Source organism: Glycine max, chromosome 6 (assembly GCF_000004515.6).
Source record: "Glycine max cultivar Williams 82 chromosome 6, Glycine_max_v4.0, whole genome shotgun sequence".
In the NCBI taxonomy this organism is placed as follows: Eukaryota; Viridiplantae; Streptophyta; class Magnoliopsida; order Fabales; family Fabaceae; genus Glycine; species Glycine max.
Window position 1 is genome coordinate 11,877,948 of NC_038242.2, and position 14,792 is coordinate 11,892,739.

The 14,792-nt window shown below is 33.8% G+C and overlaps 2 protein-coding genes and 1 pseudogene across 10 annotated transcripts; 2 read left to right on the forward strand and 1 right to left on the reverse strand.

Moving 5' to 3' along the window:
• The first annotated feature begins 743 nt into the window (after window positions 1-743).
• On the forward strand, window positions 744-2,709 carry LOC100792910 (uncharacterized). 2 transcript variants are annotated; one of them, XM_006581673.4, is made up of 5 exons: window positions 744-1,041; window positions 1,139-1,189; window positions 1,273-1,406; window positions 2,049-2,140; window positions 2,252-2,709. In XM_006581673.4, exons 1-5 carry the CDS (start codon window positions 793-795, stop codon window positions 2,275-2,277), a joined length of 552 nt encoding a protein of 183 aa, XP_006581736.1. In that variant the 5' UTR covers window positions 744-792; the 3' UTR covers window positions 2,278-2,709. The 2 variants fall into 2 exon arrangements, with proteins under 2 accessions (XP_006581736.1, XP_003526826.1); XM_003526778.5 differs by having other exon boundaries at window positions 745-1,041; window positions 2,241-2,709.
• A 4,044-nt stretch (window positions 2,710-6,753) lies between these two features.
• On the reverse strand, window positions 6,754-9,172 carry LOC100793430 (uncharacterized). The gene is made up of 2 exons (XM_006581674.4): window positions 8,725-9,172; window positions 6,754-7,125 (listed from the first exon to the last, which is right to left on the reverse strand). The coding sequence occupies exons 1-2, from the start codon at window positions 9,004-9,006 to the stop codon at window positions 6,901-6,903; spliced, it is 507 nt and encodes a 168-aa protein (XP_006581737.1). The 5' UTR covers window positions 9,007-9,172; the 3' UTR covers window positions 6,754-6,900.
• A 74-nt stretch (window positions 9,173-9,246) lies between these two features.
• Window positions 9,247-13,282, forward strand: LOC100792025 (toll/interleukin-1 receptor-like protein; annotated as a pseudogene). 7 transcript variants are annotated; one of them, XR_005891996.1, is made up of 6 exons: window positions 10,236-10,924; window positions 11,068-11,264; window positions 11,413-12,024; window positions 12,108-12,318; window positions 12,418-12,888; window positions 13,006-13,282. The product of XR_005891996.1 is annotated as a toll/interleukin-1 receptor-like protein, transcript variant X4 (transcript). The 7 variants fall into 7 exon arrangements; XR_003267368.2 differs by having other exon boundaries at window positions 10,236-10,904; XR_003267370.2 differs by having other exon boundaries at window positions 10,236-10,898.
• The last annotated feature ends 1,510 nt before the right edge of the window (window positions 13,283-14,792 follow it).

A 14,792-nucleotide genomic window follows, 5' to 3' on the forward strand; every position in this document is an offset into this window, starting at 1 on the left:
GGCTTTGTTTATAAGAAAAAAATTAATTGTTTAAAATACACTATATTGATACTCACTGTTACTATAAAAACTATATACTGTGTTAAAAAGAAGTACAGATATCGCATACAATCTCCATAACATTGAAATTCAACTAAGAGTTATAAGATCCACTTGGTGATTGAAGGAAAAAAGAAGGAAGAGAAATATTGTGAGTTTGATTCTCAGGTTAACAAAAAAATTAACAATTAACATTTGTTGATAAAAACACATAAGAATTGAATTTTGTCGAGATTATTATATTTGTTATGAAAATACACCTTTTTTTTTTTACATGTTGCGGTTTCTTGTTTTGGAATTTTAAGGGTATAACTTTTATGGCTGTACATAAAAATGATAATGATTGATATATGTGTAAGTTTTTTAAAATATAAGTATAGTATTAATGTGTAAGAATGATGGATAAAGTAAATACGGTAAATGTATGTCTTCAATCGTGAACATACATGGTACATCTTGTACTAGTTGGTTTCTTCTTTCAATATTTGCTTTTTCGCTTGTTAAAAAAAAGTATGGAGGGAGAGGGTGATGGAGGAAGAAGAAAGATCAGAAGAGGATAGGATAATTTTGGAATATTAGAAATTAGAGAGGTGCAAGAAGTAATTTATTAGGTGCGGGAAGTAATTGATATTTCCTCCTTTCCGGGGCCCATGATGTACAGAAACCCAGGCCCAACTCTGTGTTTCCTCAGTTAGATTCAGTGCTTGTGCTGTGCGCCATGATTGTATCGCTCTCTGCGTCTCGCACACAGAAATGCAGAGTGCCCTGCGATTCCATTTCCAAGCTTCAAACCCAGGCATCGTTGTTCCGCACACGAACCACGCTTTCGCCACCAACCTTAACTCACACCGTACCCTCTCCTGCACAAAACGCCGTTCCCTTCCCCTGTGCTCCTTCACCGCACAACCTTCGAACCAAACCTCCGCCGTTGGATCTCCATCGCTTCAACACTGGAACCTCACCAATCGCCACGTCACCGTTCTCAACGTCTTTGCCTGCGCGGTACTACTCTTCACTCAATAAAAAATTAATCTCTTATTAGTATCATTCTTCAATTAATTAATTAAACCCGCGCGCGCGCGTTTGTTGTCTCCTGTAGACGGCGATATGTGCAACGTGGCTGTTTTGCTCCGCGATTCCGACGCTCCTGGTTTGTTTCTGTTCTCGATTTGGTGTTTGATTTTGTGAGGTCTTAGATTCTGATTGTGAGAATATGCGTGCCGTGATGTGAAGGCTTTCAAGAAAGCAGCGGAGTCGATGGAGAAGCTCATGGATGCCACGAGGGAGGAACTTCCCAACACCATGGCCGCAATTCGATTATCCGGCATGGAAATAAGTGACTTAACCACCGAGCTCAGTGATATAGGGTAATTTACTTATTTATTGTTGTTCCATTTTGATTTTTAGCCCCTGTCGAGAACTGTGAGTTTTATGATTTTATCCCTTGCACGTGCAGACACATAAAAGTTAACTTATTCCCTAGATGTATAAAATCGTCACGAAATTTATGACTGGTGTAAAACTACTAGAAAATGAGGACATGAAAAACTTTTTGTAGGAATATTACATTGCCAGAAAGCTTTTTGTAGCGGTTTTGTTAGCCTCATCTTTAACGGTGACTTTTATGCATGTGTATGAACTAAAACTCAGAATATCAATAAACCAGTATTTTAGTCCGTGAGAGTGCAATCTATTAATTACATTAGTTAAAAATTTAAAAAAAGTGATAATATTAACATATGTTTAGGAACCAAAACCAAAATGACAATAAGTGATGAACTTCAAGGACTTAGATAAAACAATTAAAAATTACAGGAACTTATTTGAAATTGTCTTCGTTTCAAAAACTAATGTGACAGAGCAATATATTTTCAGGGACCAAATTTGTGGATTACTATAAAACATAAAATGAAGACTAAGTGAATAGTTTAACCTTTATTTATTTTGTTGCTCTTGTTTTGCGTTGTTTCTATACCGTTGATTTCACGTTCACTTGTGTGGTGGTGTAGCCAAGAGATTACTCAAGGTGTTAGAAGCTCCACTCGTGCAGTTCGCTTGGCAGAGGAGAGGCTTCGCCGCTTGACTACTGTGCCTTCTTCAGGTTATGCACCAATCATGTGTCTAAGTTAGGTTCCTGTGATTTGAGTTTTTAGGTGGGTCAGGCAAAACAATTTTACTTCATGTTCTTCACTTTGTTATAGCTTCGTTGCAGGGGATGACGATCAACCCGAAAGCTGAGTATGATGATGATGAGCCTGCGGTGGCCAGAACAGCGAGGGGCGTGAGAGAGGGTATTGTCAAGGGTCGTGCTACGTTGCAGATGTTTTTCACCCTCACCCGATTTTCAAGGTTTGCTCTAAACTTTATCACTGGTCGTAGAAAATTGTCAAGCTAGCATCTCGGTTTGGAATCCAACATCATTGTTCTCTTCTATGTTGTTTAGAGTCTGTGTTAGGTTTTAGCTGTTGGGTTATGTAATACAAAATATGAACACCACTATTTTCCCGTCTCAACTTTCTACTTGTGCTTTGATCTTCTACTTGTTCATTAATGGTTTGGTTTTGCACTTTTGCTATTTTCTCTTATTACACATTGCAATTTGCAATAGAGACGTTTCCCTGTACATGACCCAACGGGGTCTAATAATGTGACCAACAATGTGTTTACCGATGTCTATTGACTTCATCCTTGCTCTTATTTGTTAGTAATTGTTAAATCACTACTTTCATGAGTTCATGAGTTCTTGTTGGTAACCTAAATAAAAGATATAATTGATGGTAACCTAAAATAAACTAACGACAGATTAGAGTGCATGAGTTCTAAAATAAAACTATTTGTTTTTCTTGTTCCCAACTCCAATACAAGTAATAATGTCTTGAAAAATATTAGATGGAACAATTATTTTGCGAAATTATGATTCAGTAAACAGTTTACCCTCCCCCTACTATCATGTATTTAATCTGGACCTTTCTAGGTTGTGCTTTCGGCTAGTCGTTGATAAAGTGAAGTTGTGTATCTAAGCTCAAGACGATGAAATATACCAAATTATAAAACTATAATCAAGTCAGATGAAAGATGTATTTCCGTTACGTGCTTTGAAATGATCTAGATGCACTACAAACAATTGATACAGGAGGTGTTGTGCTTGTTCTTGTAGACTGTAGAGCACTAAATTGGTTGTGTATTGGACGAACAGAATCCATCGGTGCTGGGGTTTCATCTCTAAACAACATCAATCCCTTTGTGTTGCGTTTAACTTTTTTTAATAATGTATGGAAATGACCTCATCACCTTATTAAGTGATTTACAAAGATAATATACCAAATAAAAGCGACCAGATACAAAGAAGTAAAGAACTAAGACCTTTGTTTGATCTAACGAAACTAAGTGGCAATGTACAAATCAAAGTAAAGAAACCTCAAATGTTGTTTTGTCTCATCTCTCAAACCTTAAACCTGCTCAGCCAAGGTAATACGTACAAGTCGGTTTAACGACAATTCCCGTATTCAATGCAACTGAAAACGACTCCAAAGTGTATTATATGCAAAATTAAAATTAATGTTGTCTAAGGCGTATTCCTTTAATTTCTAAGACGAAAAATGGTTGATTTGGGCACGTCCTGCGCTTAACGGTGGTCTTGGTGGCCTCCTCATTGCTCGTGATGTTGTGGATGTGACTCATCCATCTTTGGCAGAAGTTGGATCAAGACCCAGGCAATTAGAGAAAGCTTTCACAACTTGTTCCATTAAGTGGCATGGTTTGTATGAATTCCATGCTGATACTCTCTCTCTCTCTCTCTTGCTCCATATTTCTGCTCTCGCTTTGATTTCACTAGTTTAGTAGTGTGTAGCTATCTAACATAGTTACATGTCCCTTTGGGTTTCAAATATGTCACAACAAAGACACAAAAGCATGTAAAGCTGTACATTAGTTGATTAGCATCAGGTGTATTCTAGTATCACCTTGAATTTATATTCTATAAACCGACAAGTAACAAAAATTGGGTTTGAAACTTAGACACCTGCGCGAAGAGGCAGTCTCATAGACATGTACACCATGCACAGTGACAGTATAGAGTATAGACAGACGTTGTGATACGTGTACACAGGAACGTTCCAGTGGGGCTTCTCAAATTTTCCTTTAAAAGATTATCTATAGATTATAAGTTTTCGTATATCTAAATTCTAATCTAATGTGATAAGATTAAGAGTGTGTTTGCGAGCGTTCCTCACGTTGCTTTTACCTTTTTGCCTTGGAAAACTCAATTTTTCTATTAAATGCGGATTGAACGTGTTTTCAAACAGACGCTAAATTGTATTATATGTCAAACTATATATGTTGAAATTTGTTTATTTTCAACGCATCCCATAATACTTTCTGAACGCAGCGATATATTATCAGTTTGGGCTGTTTGGCACATGATATATAAAAATCAATTCCACAGTATATTAAGTTTGTATAAATAATATCATATGAATATATTTTGACTTTATTTGTACTTATATCTTTTAATTTTATGCAATTAAATGAAATATATATATATATATATATATATATATATATATATATATATATATATATATATATATATATATATATAACATAGAAATAGGTTATAAAAAATAAAAAATTACTTGTTACTGTAGTAAATTAGTACTTGATGAATTATTCAGCACTTGTTGGGTAGAGAGTAGAGACTAGAGAGGTGCATGATGAGTTGCCATGCCCATGAGTACACCTACAAGAAATGAATATCCCCTGCACTTCAGGGAATCTGTGTCGGGTCAGGGAGATCCACTTATTGCTTCTAATGATTCAAACCACTATAAAAATTTTAATTGGCTTACTTTAATTTATTAACTCATCAAATTAATCCGATGAAAACATATTTTCGGAAAGATATTTCCTTTTAGGGCGGAATCAAAACTTGTGTTATTCAGAATGTTATTTAGAATGTGAGTATGAAGCTTGTACGTCAGATTTCTAAATAGACAATACCTGTTATGGCACTTTTTTTTCCCGATAAAAATTATGAAAACTAAAAGTTAGTTTTGCAAGTTTGTCACGCAACACATTGACATGATTGAGATTAGCTAACAATTAGACGGTGAGATTCTAAAAGTTTTATCAAGCATATTTGATATTTGATAAAGTCTCAAACGTTAGTTGACACAATTGATTAAAGATTTAGAATTTATTCTTATTTTTTTTATGAATGATAAGTTTGATTCTTCTTGATGCCACTAAAATCTTGCTTGATAAATAATCCCGATGAAAATCCTTTGACACCCAAGGATTAATTGAGTAGTCATTGTTGGATAAAACTTTTTGCAACTTAAGTTTGTAAGACAATTTTTTAAGTGAGTGTCTTCTAGTAGCTTGAATATGTCATTGAAGTTTTTTTATTTTATTTTATTTTATTTTTTTACGGATATGTCATTGAAGCCTTGTCTAGTAGTATTTGGGTGTTTTCTCGTTCTAACTTGTTTTTAAAAAAAAAGAAAAAGAAGCATAGTTGTCAAGTTAAACACATTTATTTATTTATTGTGTGAATATTTTAAAATTTAAATTATATATAAATATGTGTAACTGTTTCAAACTAATAACAAAATTATGTAGTTTAACTATTTAAGAAATAATAGAATATAATAACAGATATGGTTATTCTCAAGAATCAAAATTTCTTTTATTGTGTAAGAATAAATCAAAAAAATAAAACTTTTGAAATTAAAGAGTAAATTATATAAATTAACTACAAGTTTACAGATATAAATGCTTTAGTATTTATAATATGATAAGTTGAGATTAACTAAATATAAATAAGGTTTAAATGTTCCCCTACAATTTAACACTTTTTTTTATCTTCATCTTTATAAATTTATTTACTTTTTGTTTTATTCCTTACAAAATATTTTTTTTCGTTCTTAAAATGCTTTAAATAATACTTTGAACATTGAAAAAAATGTTATATAAAGTTTTTTTATGAATGAAAAATAAAATAAATTTATTTTATAATGACTAAATGAAAAAAAAATTACAAGAACCCAAACAAAAAAAATGTTAAATTATAAAAACAAAAAAGTATTTGATCCTATAAATAATTATAATCAAAAAAGGAGAAAATTATATAGCATATTAATGGAGAGTAGGTTGAGAAAAAAAAAACTTATTTTCGTAACTGAGTTCTCAAATTTAATGTATAAGAATTAATAAAATATAAGTATGAATACCGGAGATTTATAATAATTTGCATTTCCATGTTTTATTTTCCTCAGTAAGTGGTAGGGTCCATTGAAGGCCATGTCAGTCCAAACTTCATTAACTTTTTTGGTGCTCCAAACATCATTAATCAAAATAAAAGTCTATACCAATAAATTATGTCAACATCTTATATTTAATTTTTTAAAAATAAGAAGAAACAGCCAGAGTCTAAATCATATTCAATTGAAACCAAATTATACATATTTAGGAATGGAAAAGTTTATTTTGTAAGCATTTTCCTTCACATCAAGAGTAAGGTCTATTGAACGGCTACCACATCCTAAACTTCATAAAAAATCAACATGTTAGAAGGGAACAAAACCAACTCTATCACCAACTTATGCTGAGCATGTGTAAAAAAATAAATAAATAAGATCAAAGTGCGGTGTCTAAATCAGATCGCGCATAAGACAACTTGGTGATTTTGCTTCTCTAATCTCTACCCAATTGCCGTGGGGTTAATTTGTTAAATTAAGCAAGCGTTATTATGCTACAAGAACAGAATTTCTTCTGTCCCACCAAGTTGCGTAGAACATCGGGCTACAAGAGAATTGATAAAGAAACTGTTCATAATGGCTGACAATTACATAATTTTCATAATCAGCTTTCTTTTCTTTTCCTATGTCTTCGTGTTGAAGGGCTATCAGATGTAGAATCCAAGCCGAAACATTTGAGAAATGCTACCGTGGCTAACTGAAAATAATGACAAGGGTGAAAATACAATGATGAAGCTTCCTCCTCCTCCTCCATAATCTCTTCTTCCCTTCTCATGCTTGAACTTGGACCCTTTGCTATTTCGCCTTTTATTAATAGGTTCTGGCCACCCTGCTAACATACTTTAAAGTCAGTGAAAATGCATAGTTAATTCACCCATTTCGAATTATATTGCATAAACTTTTAATATATCAATTACCCTTGTACTAGTACAAACTCGTTGATGACAAGTTTCAATCAAAAAAGAAAAGAGTTGATGAAAAGTCATAGATTTCTTTGGAATTAAGTATTCCTATTTAAGGTATTGATCAACAATATCCTCTTTCGACCATATATCAAAGTAGGAAAGAATAGAACTTGTAAATTAAGATCAATCAATGAAAACAAACAAGAAAATAATACAATATTTTCATATTTTTCGCTTCACACACTGCACTTCAACCATCACCCCACCTTCGAAGCGAGTAAGACAAAGAGAGAGGGAACAAGAAACAATGAATCTTTTCATAAAAGTTATAGAAAAGAATATCTATCCCTCATAATAGACATTCAATAATAAGATTTAATATACAATCTTATCTCACTAAATTTTTAATATGAAATGATTCATTCCATCTTGTTATGTCAAAATTGCGTATCACTTTTTTGATAAATTTTCATAAATTATAATTGAACCCTACTTATATAATGTCCTTCGAGAAAAAGAGTAACACTAACACAAATTTTCAGTGACAAAAATCAAATATGAAGCTATTCGTTCCTCAGCCATAATATCAATATATCAGTCAACCCCCACAAGGCACATGACTTGCTAATTTTAGATTCAATATTTGTCAAACAGAAGCAACCAACATTGATTTTCATTCCCAATATTTGAAACAATAAGTACAACTCACCATAATCTAAATGTAATTCCTTAGATGTCTTTTCATGTTCACACATCAAAATTAGAATTTCATCTCTGCATCCCATTTAATATTAGTGAAAAAAACTAACTATATTCTAGTCTAAAAGTATAGATCAGTGTCGTGTAATATGAAGTGTGTGAGAAAAGATAATTTGAGGAGTTAGTTACTACAAAACAGTTAGCAATTCTCCCACCCTTGTTTCTTCTTCTTATGATTAGAAAAAAATTCTTCCGTACTGGCAACAACTTTGTCTCACAATATACAAGTCCCAAAATCAAACCCACATACCAAAATAAGCAAAACATAAATGCAGGACAGAATGGCCATATCCAATTTTATAATTCTGACGCCACCAACCTAGCTTAGGAAAAGGTAAAATGAGTAAAATCCAATCTAAAAAAAGGTGGAACGAACAAGGATCTAATTTAATCCACTTATATCCACCGTATCACATAAGATGAGCACAAGTTTGTGCAGCAAAGCAATTTTGTCATTTGTTTTTTCTCCCACACGGTCCAATCTAGGGTGAAAAAAACAATTCTACGTTTTACCTTTGGCTACAAGATTCTCAAAAGCGACTGAAATTTTCAGAAAACGAGCAAAAAGATAAGAGTTTGATTTTTAAAATATTCCGTGATGTTTTGAATTGTGTTAAGCAATTTAATCAAGCAGAGATATATACATGATGGAAATTAACAAACGAAGACAAATGCATGGATTTCTTTCTAGGAGTAAAAGTGATAATTAAAATAGTAAAATAGCAAAAAGATTTGATTTTTGTGAGAGAGAAAAAGTGGGTGACCTGCAGGGTGGTTGTTGGATGAGTGGGCGACGAATCGTGATTAGTAAGCGGTGAGTCAATCTGGTGAATTTGAATATCGTCGAAAAAGAAGAGAGTGGAAGAGGTTGTCGTCGTCGGAGGGGGAATGTCGGCGGTGACAAGGTTGTTGTGGTGGTCGTGGTCGGGATCAAAAGGGAGGAGGGTGAAGAAAAAGAGGAGTGCGAAGAGGAGAAAGAGGACTATTAGTTGAGTCAAAATCAGCCATGGGATTCTCGTGAGTTCTTCCTCACCTCTACCCAACATGAGTTCAATATGCAGAGATCATGGGTTATTTGAAGAAATTAAGAATCAACTTAATTTTACCATTGGATTGGATTTCTTTAAGAAAACTATACATTTCTTCTATAGCTGAAACCACTACAGTGATGACACACTACAGTGATGCAATTAATGCTTAGATTTTGTAATACAGTATTATTATTATGATTTAGATAAAATATTTACTCTTAAAAAAAAGATAAAATATTTAAAAATGAATATAATGACAGCGTCATCGCAAATCACGGTGGAAAATTAGAAAGGATAGTACTGTAATAATAAGTAGGGCAAGAGAAAATAGACATGGGAAGCTTCTCGTCGAAAATTCAATCAGATTTAATACTCCATCCATAATCATAGCAGCTTTTGTTCTCAGTTCTCATGGCTTTGAGATCTGGTTTCTCTTCCTTCACCTACGACGTGTTCCTCAGCTTCAGAGGCTCAGACACACGCCATGGTTTCACCGGCAATCTCTACAAAGCTCTTGCCGACAGGGGAATCTACACTTTCATCGACGATGAGGAGCTTCAGAGCGGAAAGGAAATAACACCAACGCTTCTGAAGGCAATTCAAGAGTCCAGGATTGCCATCAACGCGCTCTCTATAAACTACGCTTCTTCCTCTTTTTGTTTAGATGAACTTGCAACCATCCTTGGCTGCGCCGAGAGGAAAACACTCTTGGTTTTGCCGGTTTTTTCTCACGTGCGACACCGGGAAGATAGTTATGGAGAAGCGTTGGTTAAGCACGAAGAAAGGTTCGAGCATAACACGGAGAAGTTGCAGAAATGGAAAATGACTTTGTATCAAGTAGCTCTCTTGTCTGGCTATCATTTCAAATATGGGTACCCACCTTACCGATCTTCCTTACACTGTAATTTTTGTTCGATTAAAGTTTCACTTGTCTAATTGAAAAATTATTAGGTCGTTCTAAACAACAATTTGTTCATGTTTCTTACCAATTCGTTCTAAACAACAACTTCATTAAAACTTTTTTGTTTGAAACAGAGATGGATATGAGTATGAGTTCATTGGGAGGATTGTTGAGCGGGTCTGCATCAAGATTAATCTTACTCATTTACATGTTGCGGGTTATTTGGTTGGACTAGAGTCACAAGTGCCAAGAGCCATGAAGCTTTTGGATGTTGGATCTGATGATGGTGTGCACATGATAGAGATCCACTGTATAGGTGGAATAGGGAAAACAACATTTTAGAATTTGATTGCTAACTGTTTTTGTGGTTCATGTTTTCTTTAAGATGTGAGAGAAAAATCAAACAAACATGGATTACAACATTTCCAGAGCATCCTTCTTTCAGAAATAATTAAACTCATAAGTTTAAAAGAACATATGAGCTGAAAGAATTGAGTAAGGATGATGCTCTTCAATTGCTTACTCAAAAAAAGCTTTTAAAATGAAACAAGTTGATCCAATACATGTGGAGGTCTTAATGGTGTTGAAACATATGCATGAGGCCTTCCATTGACTTTGGAAGTAATAGGTTCCAACTTGTTTTGAAAAAGTAAGAAGAAGGGAATATGCTATCAAACAATATCAAGAAATTCCTAATAATCAAATCCTAGAGATACTTAAAGTAAGCTTTGATGCATTGGAAGAAGAAGAAAAAAGTGTTTTTCTTGACATTGCTTGTTGCTTCAAAGGATATGCATTCATAGAGGTTAAAGATATACTTGTGCTCATCATGGTGATAACATGAAATATCATGTTGGCATGTTAGTTGAGAAATCTCTCATAAAAGTTAAGACTGTTACATTGCATGACTTGACTGAGGACATGGGTAAAAAATTTGTCACTCAAGGATCAGCAAGAGAGCTGGGAAGCAAAGGAAGCTATAATCCAAGTTTTGGAAGACAACAGAGTGAGAGTGAGTGAGACTCATGAATGGTTTGGTTTCTTACCTTTATGTATCTTTTTTTACTATCATATGTTAACATCATAATTGTTTTTTTTATAATATGTAAATTTCTCTAAACATGTGTATTGAAGAAGTTTTACACTGTGGTTGATTTCTGCCTTTGTATTGACAGGGAATTGGTGAACTTGAAATCATATGTCTTGATTTCTCCATATTTACCAAAGAAATAGTAGAATGGAGTAGAGGACATGGGTAAAAAAATTGTCACTCAAGAATCACCAAGAGAGCTGGGGAAGCAAGTAGATTACAGTTAGTGGAAGCTATAATCCAAGTTTTGGAAGACAACACCGCGAGTGAGACTCATGAATGGTTTGGTTTCTTATCTTTATATATCTTTTTTGACTATCATATGTTCACATCATAATTGTTTTTTCTTTATAATATGCAAATTTCTCTAAACATGTGTATTGAAGTCTTACATTGTGGTTGATTTTGATTTCTGGCTTTGTATTGACAGGGAACTAGTGAAATTGAAATCATATGCCTTGATTTCTCCATATTTACCAAAGAAATAATAGAATGGAATAGAAAGGCCTTCAAGAGGATGTAAAACCTCAAACACTTAATATTAGAAATGGCAAATTTTCCAAAGGTCCCAGATACCTTCCAAATAGTTTGAGAATATTGGAATGGTGGAGATATCCTTCGAATTGTTTACCATCTGATTTTAATCCGAAAAAACTTGTCATATGCAAGTCACCCAATAGTTGCTTTACGTCATCTGAGTTGGATGGCTTATCCAAGGCAAGTTTAAAGAGTACATTTTCCTCACCACGGAATATTTTCCTCATGGATCTACTCGACATTCCGTAATGAGTGAGCTTTTGTATCCGTATCGAAGAATCCGGTTATCTACTCGGCAGCTATTGAATCAGCAACCGCTGGTACAGTAAGCGGTGTTCAAATAGCCGTTGTTGGGATCTTCTCCGCTGCTAGCTCTTCTTCTTACTAGGTTTTGCTTAGCAAGCATCTTCAGAAAATTAGAGGGATTCCGCCAAATTTAAGGTTTTTCTTTGCAATAAACTGTAAATCCTTGACTTCCTTGGGTACAAGCATGTTCCTAAATCAGGTTTGTTTTGTTTTTAATGTATTTGATTTAATAATCTATAGTGTGCTTAATGTTGGTACATATTAATTCTTTATGACTAACAGGAACTGCATGAGGCTGCTGGAACCACTGTGTTTCATTTCCCGGAAGCAAGGATTCTAGAGTGGTTTGATCACCAAAGCAGGGCACCTTCAAGTTCTTTCTCTTGTTATTGCACCTGTGGGTAATAACAGTTCTGGATTGTTTAGTCCCAAACCCATGGTGTTCATCAATGTCAAAGCTCATGAATCTGTCATTAGTTGGGGTGATGAAATGGTGAGGATGGAAATGGATCATATACATCTTTTTGATTAATGACTGAGATGTGGTAATCTGTATGAAGTGCCTAAAGAAAATGAATGGAACCATGTGCAGGTTACATATGTGGGTGTGATAAAGACTTCAATCCTTAAAGCAAGCGGAGTCCATGTAATCAAACAGGAAAGAAGCACGGAGGATATTCAATTTGCTGGACTAGAGTGTTCATTTGGGGTGCATGTAGGAGTTCAAATTGTTGTTTCAGTGGTGACAAAAAAAACAAATTTGCTTGTGTTCGAGAAACTGAATGCTATAGGATTGTGAATTAGTAGTAAATTATTTTCACTTCATACTTTGAAATAGCATATTCAGCTTAATAGTAATCCTAATAGGCTGTGAAATTGTTTGAAGAAATGGGAAAATGGGTATTAGTAATATTGGATAGTGAAGACAATCGTTTTGTTTATAAAGTGTTTTGAGAGACAGGAACTTGTTGGTTGTTTGGAAGATTCATAATTTCTTTTCCCTTCTTTAAAATGGGAGAAATGAGAAACTATTATCAGTAGACGTGGCAGCATCTGGAGCAGTGTAAGCATATTTTTCGTGGGCATGTTGCTTTGAAGTTCCATTAGTTATGGGAAAAGCATTTTTAATGTCTCAGTCAATACATATTTACATCATCTGAAACTTTTTTTTCTTTTGCAGGTTCAAGTTTTTCCTTCTAATTGCTAGTATGATCAGACTGCTGGCTATGATAAATAATTTGATCAGGAAGGAGGAAGACTTAAACCAGTTAAACTTTGTAAATATAATGCTTAGGTTTTATCATACTACTACATCAACTGCTTACGACACTTAGGTAGAAAATTATTACATTTGTGTTGTTGTTCTTGCTTTTCTGCCTTTTCTTTTGTAATTTTGTTATTTTCCAAACATAAGATAAAAGACTCAATAAGCAATTGCCCGAACATTATGGTAGGTAGATAACCGTGCTACCCTTTCAAAGTCAGTTTGAATTTTTTTTTTCTTTTTCTGTGTTTTTCATATTGTTTCCTTAGTTCCTTTAAATTTCTAGGCTTTAAGAAAGCATGTTGTTCAATGTCAGGCCTGATTTTTACTAAATGCTCTGTCAGTGCTTTATAATGTGCATTTTGTTTGCTTTTATCTGCATTTGGCCGTAGTGCCAAAGGAAGGCGATGGTTTTGTCGGGTGCAGCGAGGACTAATGATAAATGGTTATTACAGATAAACTGTACTGTTTTTATATCATACATTAGTGAGGTTACTAACAAAAATTGAGAGCAGTGATAAGTGACCCGCTCATAGATAGGAGTTAAGTTCAAACTCTGTAAATAACGAATGAACTTAGAGGGGCCTCTTGATTAAAAAAGTACTCAAAAGTTTAATCTCATAAGTTGAGGGATATATGTGTGTCATTTTGCACTCTTAAAAAAGGACTTAATGGAGTACATGCATTATATTTTAAATTTATATGAAGCATGGTAAAATATTTCACACAAAACAACTGTTCTGATATTTATTTGAATGAAGTTTACAAACACAGAAATTACAAGCTAACAAGAGGTATTTATTACAAATTTGAAATCTCAAGACAATATGCTAACGAGATGACAAGTGCTACCAAGCACTAAACTTTTCATCCCATGTGAATATCTGTTTATGAAGTAGGAAAATGTCCTGTTTGAACCGCTATTTCATTTTTATTTGAATAGGTTAATATGCATGATTCCATGTAATACATGTGAGAAGATATCTTAATAACCAGCATTTTCCCTTTTTTATTCATGCTAGAATCTTCCAATAGAATTGTTTACAAGAACCTTGAGTTTGCCAAATAATGATTTATTGGAGTATTGTAAAGGAGATGCAGTAATTCTACTACAGCCCTGAGAGTTAGTTAAGAGTCAGTTTCTAAGCCAGTTATTTTAGTCTATAAATACAGTGTTGTAATCCTTGATTAGGTGGGTTAATAAAACTGTTTCTTCTCTCATTTTATCCCGTCCATTATCTTTTATATTATGGTATTCAATGTTGTAGTAGAAGTATGAGGTGAAGTCTCACATTAAGTAGAAGTGAAAAAGTTAAACACTATATAAGTGAGCAGAAAATCTATAAATCTGAAACTTAAGATTGAGTTAAAGTGTGGTATTAAGTTGTCTTGTGTGATTGTTCCACCATAAAAATGGGGTGGAAAAATAGAAAGGAGAATTTATATAAATTAGGCAAATGGTACTTGGTAGCTGTAGATGAATAACTTTTTTAAAGTGAAAGCCCAATTAGGTGGTTGGGTAGTGAAGTCAGGAGTGGGTAAATTTCTCATATCGGTTTTACAGACTCTTTTTTTTTTTTTTTTTAATTTAAGTTGTATGTATGCATGTCATGTATTAAAACACGCGACTCGATGATACTAGTTTATATTTTTCCTTTTTGAGTTTTACTTTTTATCGTATGAAAGTGGTCGTGTTACTGTAG